Below are 4,015 nucleotides of genomic sequence, written 5' to 3'. Positions count from 1 at the left end.
GGTGAAGCTTTCTTTCAGGAAGAAACCAAAAGTTAGTGGATGTCACATGTGTAGTGTTACTTTCTCACAGAATTTAATATATGGATTCATAAAATGAGAGTTCCAGTGTGACCGTTACATGTTTAAAGACAAGAACCCTTATAGACGCTGATATATTTATGCTCCCACTTAAGGCCTCTGCTTTCTACTAGGCTGAAGTGTTGTCTAACTTTTATTTCATTTCCTTCTTTTTTCTATCAGCACGGTAAATTTATGCATAAACACTACATCAGATATGCTGACAGGAAACAAGAAGTTTAACTTTTTTTGCTAAAGGCAAATGCTGTAAATTAGTGATCATAAATCAGGTGATTATTGTACTGTTTTACAGCTTAAGAATGTCTACATTTCTCCTCAGGCCCTTCGTATGACTCTGTGTTTGAAGAAATTCCGAAATCACCGCAGAGCACAAATGGAATTATGCTTCTCAAGAATGGCTACTCTAGAAGTGTAAGATTATGAATATCTTTTTTTTTTCACTATTTGTAAACACAAATATTTTGTGACATTTAGGAATGCTTCCTGACATTTTCGGAATTGTGGCAAAAAACTACCAAAAGACATTATTTATATTAGAGCCTTATTTTAGACTGTATTCAATTTAAAAAAAATACCACATACATTATATCATCTTCTTTTATTAGTATTATTATTATTGTTTTCGTTGTTTAATTAGTGGCACTATTATCAAAAATTTATTTATATTTTAAAAAAATTAAGGAATTCTTAAATCAACCATCAGATAGTGGGTGAATGAAATATTCCACTGAGACACATTGTGGGACTTGCTGAGAACGAAATTGTGTAACAATGGTCAATCATTAACCCTTTGAGGGTTGGATTCAAAATCACACATCAAGTTTAATCTTGTTTCCTTATTTTTTTTTACGTGTATTTTTGGAATCATTCCAGAGTCAGAATATTTTTAGAGACAAGTCTTGTGGGGTAATTTTGCTCAACACCCAAACCTTCTAAAATCTTACCTGCATTGCTATCTTTGGGAAGTACTGATTTATCATTATTTTATTATTTTATTTCTTTTATGTATATGTATAGATGTAGCTATCTATCTTTGTAAATATAAGGTTTGAATAGAAAACGTGAAGACACAAAAATTGTTTTCAGATCCTTCCAGAGGCTCCTCCCACAAAAATCTATTTAACAGCTTGCCAGGCATTACACCACAGGGTTGCAAACCAAAATGTTCTTTCACAGTTTGATTTGCTCCATGCGAGTCTCAGTGCTGGTAAAATAAGTCTTCGTGACACAGTGATATATTTGATTGCAAACACATGTATCTTTTTTGTGGCTCTGCAGCTCAGCTATGAGAAAAACAATACCCAGCAAAAAGCCAACATCTCCCAGGGATCCAGTGCGAACAGATACACAGTATCTTCTGCCTATCAATATAAGAGTCACTATGCCCCAGTTGGGCCTATGGGAGCCGGTCAGAGCAACAGCAGCCGCAGCGAGCCCAATCTGGTATTACATCAGCGCACTGTACCATCGCGTTCGGGCCCATCAAAAAGAATCCAAACCATGAAGACTGGTGACAGCAGGTCACAAAGAGCCACCAGCCAGTTTATAACGAGGACCACGGTACCCCCACCACAGTATGCTGCAAATGGTCAGACTAAAGCAAACAATCAGTTCATATACAGCCGAATAGACACAGTTAAAGCCCCAAAGCTGATCGTTACCGAGCCTTCATTCAAAAGCAAAATGGATTCTGGGTGAGTCGGAAAATACAGTTTATCATTTCCTGAATTTCACATTTAAATTTTATGTTATGATTAAACAAAATTGCTAATAAAAAAACAAATATCTAAATATTTTTTTCACAGCTCCAATGGAAATGCCAAAATTGATAAAGTTGATATTACTATGAAGGAGGCTGTGGACTATCTAGCCAGTGATGAGGAGACGTATCAGCACTGTGGAGCTTCCTACATCCAGCACAACACTTTCATTGACGACAAAGCTAAAGAGGAGGTAGCTTACCTCATTCTTAATATGTTCTTAATATGTTCATATGTTTTTATCTTATCTTGCTGTGGTGTTGGAATGCTTATCATTTGAATGCAATTTCCAATTACAGCAAATGCTGAGTAGCCGTTAAATTATACCATTGTTAAAATGTACTTTATGGTCTTTATTAATAATGCAATCATTTTATATTAAGCTTCACATGGATTCAATACTAAATGATCACTTGAACAAAAATCATTTTCTTTCTAACAAAAAAATGATTCCAAGCTGCACTTAACCTGAAGTCATGTGTTCCCACAGGTCTTAAAGCTTAATGGCATTCCTCCGTTGGTGAATCTGCTGCGCAGCCCCAGTTTGCAAGTCACCTCTACAGTCTCAGCTGCTCTTCGTAACTTGTCCTTCAAAAACGAGAAAAACAAAGAGGAGATACAGCGCTGCGGTGGCATCACGCAGGCAGCTGCTCTGCTCAAAGATGCAAACTCTTTAGAGCTACAGAAACAACTGACAGGTACATATTATCACACTGAAATATGCACCTCTATACAAACGGACACACCTAACCAAACAAGTCTGACAGGGAGCCACTGGTGTGTAGTATTACATAACAGTCTTTACATACTCATCAAGTTCTGGCACATTATATATGTTTACTGTTTTTCAGAGGAAACTACCCAAACGGCTTTCATTTAGGTGCAGTTAAACAAGGATTCTGTAAATGTGTTGAAGAAGGAACAGTTAACTCTATGATTGCATCTGAATAACACGTAAAATAGTAAAACAGTTGAGAAAACAGCCAAATACATATATAAACCTAAACCTATAAAATCAGCATGAATTCTTTTATATTTTTGCGACAGGCAGTGATTGACTATTTCACTCAAAAAAATAACTCTTTGAATGAACATAAAAAAATCATGGAAAGAATTTCCACGTAATTAAATTGCTTTATTTTAGCATTATGCAATTCTGTTATTGCAACTTGATGTACTTGAGTTGGACTAACTTGATTAATTAATGATGATTCAACTGTTTTACTACAGTTGAGTCCAACTTAATTTAATTGAGTTGATCCAACCCATGCAAATTACGTTAGTGCAACAAAAATGCTTAATCGTGATAGAAAGCCATTTATTAATGTGGAAATCATTTTACGTTCATTTAAAGAGTTATTTTTTTGGAGTGTTCAACAAAGTGTAACAAAGTCTAGAGTCTGGTTAACATAAAATGTTAATGGATTTATAATAACTTGCACTCCTCTTATCTTTACCAGGGTTGCAGTGATGCTGGGGCCTATCCCAGATGTGATAGGGTGGCAGTCAGTGTACTGGACAGGTCGCCAGTCTATCACAGAGATACAGACAGCCATTTGCATTCATGTTCACAGATATTTTAGAAACTTCAATTAACCTAACTTATGCATGACTTTAACTGTGGCAGGAAACCAGAGTACCCAGAGAGAACCCACTGCAAGACCTTCTTGCTGCGAGGCAACAGTGCTAACCACCGTGCCACCGAGCTGTCAATCTAGACTTAAAAAAATAGGGAAACTATGATTACGAGGCTTTATATAGAATTTTCTTTACGTTTTTGTCCTTGTCCAGGTTAAACCGCAATAAATAGCTAAGGCATATACGTAGTGTGTGTATTGTTGTCTGTCTCTTCTAACCCTAGTGATTTTCCTGTGGTTTGAACTCTTGTGTGAGCTTGTGAATTTTGTGAATACAGGCAACTAACCACTCTTACTAGATTGTATCATGTCATCTCAACAAGAATAAATTAAGTTGCTGGATTTCATGCAGATCCTACATGATTCAATTACATTCACCACAGAAACACGAAATTATTTTGTTCACATTACAAGTTTGAATTTTGTAAATGTAACAACCACCTAATATCATTTTTTTGAGTGTTGATTGACATTTTGATCTAACCGGTCATGTTTCCTTATCTTTCCAGGTCTTCTGTGGAATCTGTCTTCTGTAGACCA

At 36.0% G+C, this 4,015-nt stretch overlaps 1 protein-coding gene across 1 annotated transcript in view; it reads left to right on the top strand.

Moving 5' to 3' along the window:
* LOC102296754 (plakophilin-1) overlaps nucleotides 1-4,015 on the top strand; it is a gene marked incomplete in the record, with an annotated part of 13,030 nt that overhangs the window by 2,465 nt on the left and 6,550 nt on the right. Inside the window, 5 exon segments of the mRNA XM_042219023.1 lie at nucleotides 398-489; nucleotides 1,357-1,772; nucleotides 1,884-2,031; nucleotides 2,329-2,536; nucleotides 3,985-4,015. Of these exon segments, the coding sequence (XP_042074957.1) occupies nucleotides 398-489; nucleotides 1,357-1,772; nucleotides 1,884-2,031; nucleotides 2,329-2,536; nucleotides 3,985-4,015 (895 nt within the window).

Source organism: Haplochromis burtoni, unplaced genomic scaffold (assembly GCF_018398535.1).
Source record: "Haplochromis burtoni strain Fernald_Lab_line unplaced genomic scaffold, NCSU_Asbu1 Contig_26, whole genome shotgun sequence".
In the NCBI taxonomy this organism is placed as follows: domain Eukaryota; kingdom Metazoa; phylum Chordata; class Actinopteri; order Cichliformes; family Cichlidae; genus Haplochromis; species Haplochromis burtoni.
Note: the sequence above shows the minus strand (reverse complement) of the source record. Positions and strands in the feature narration are given on the sequence as shown.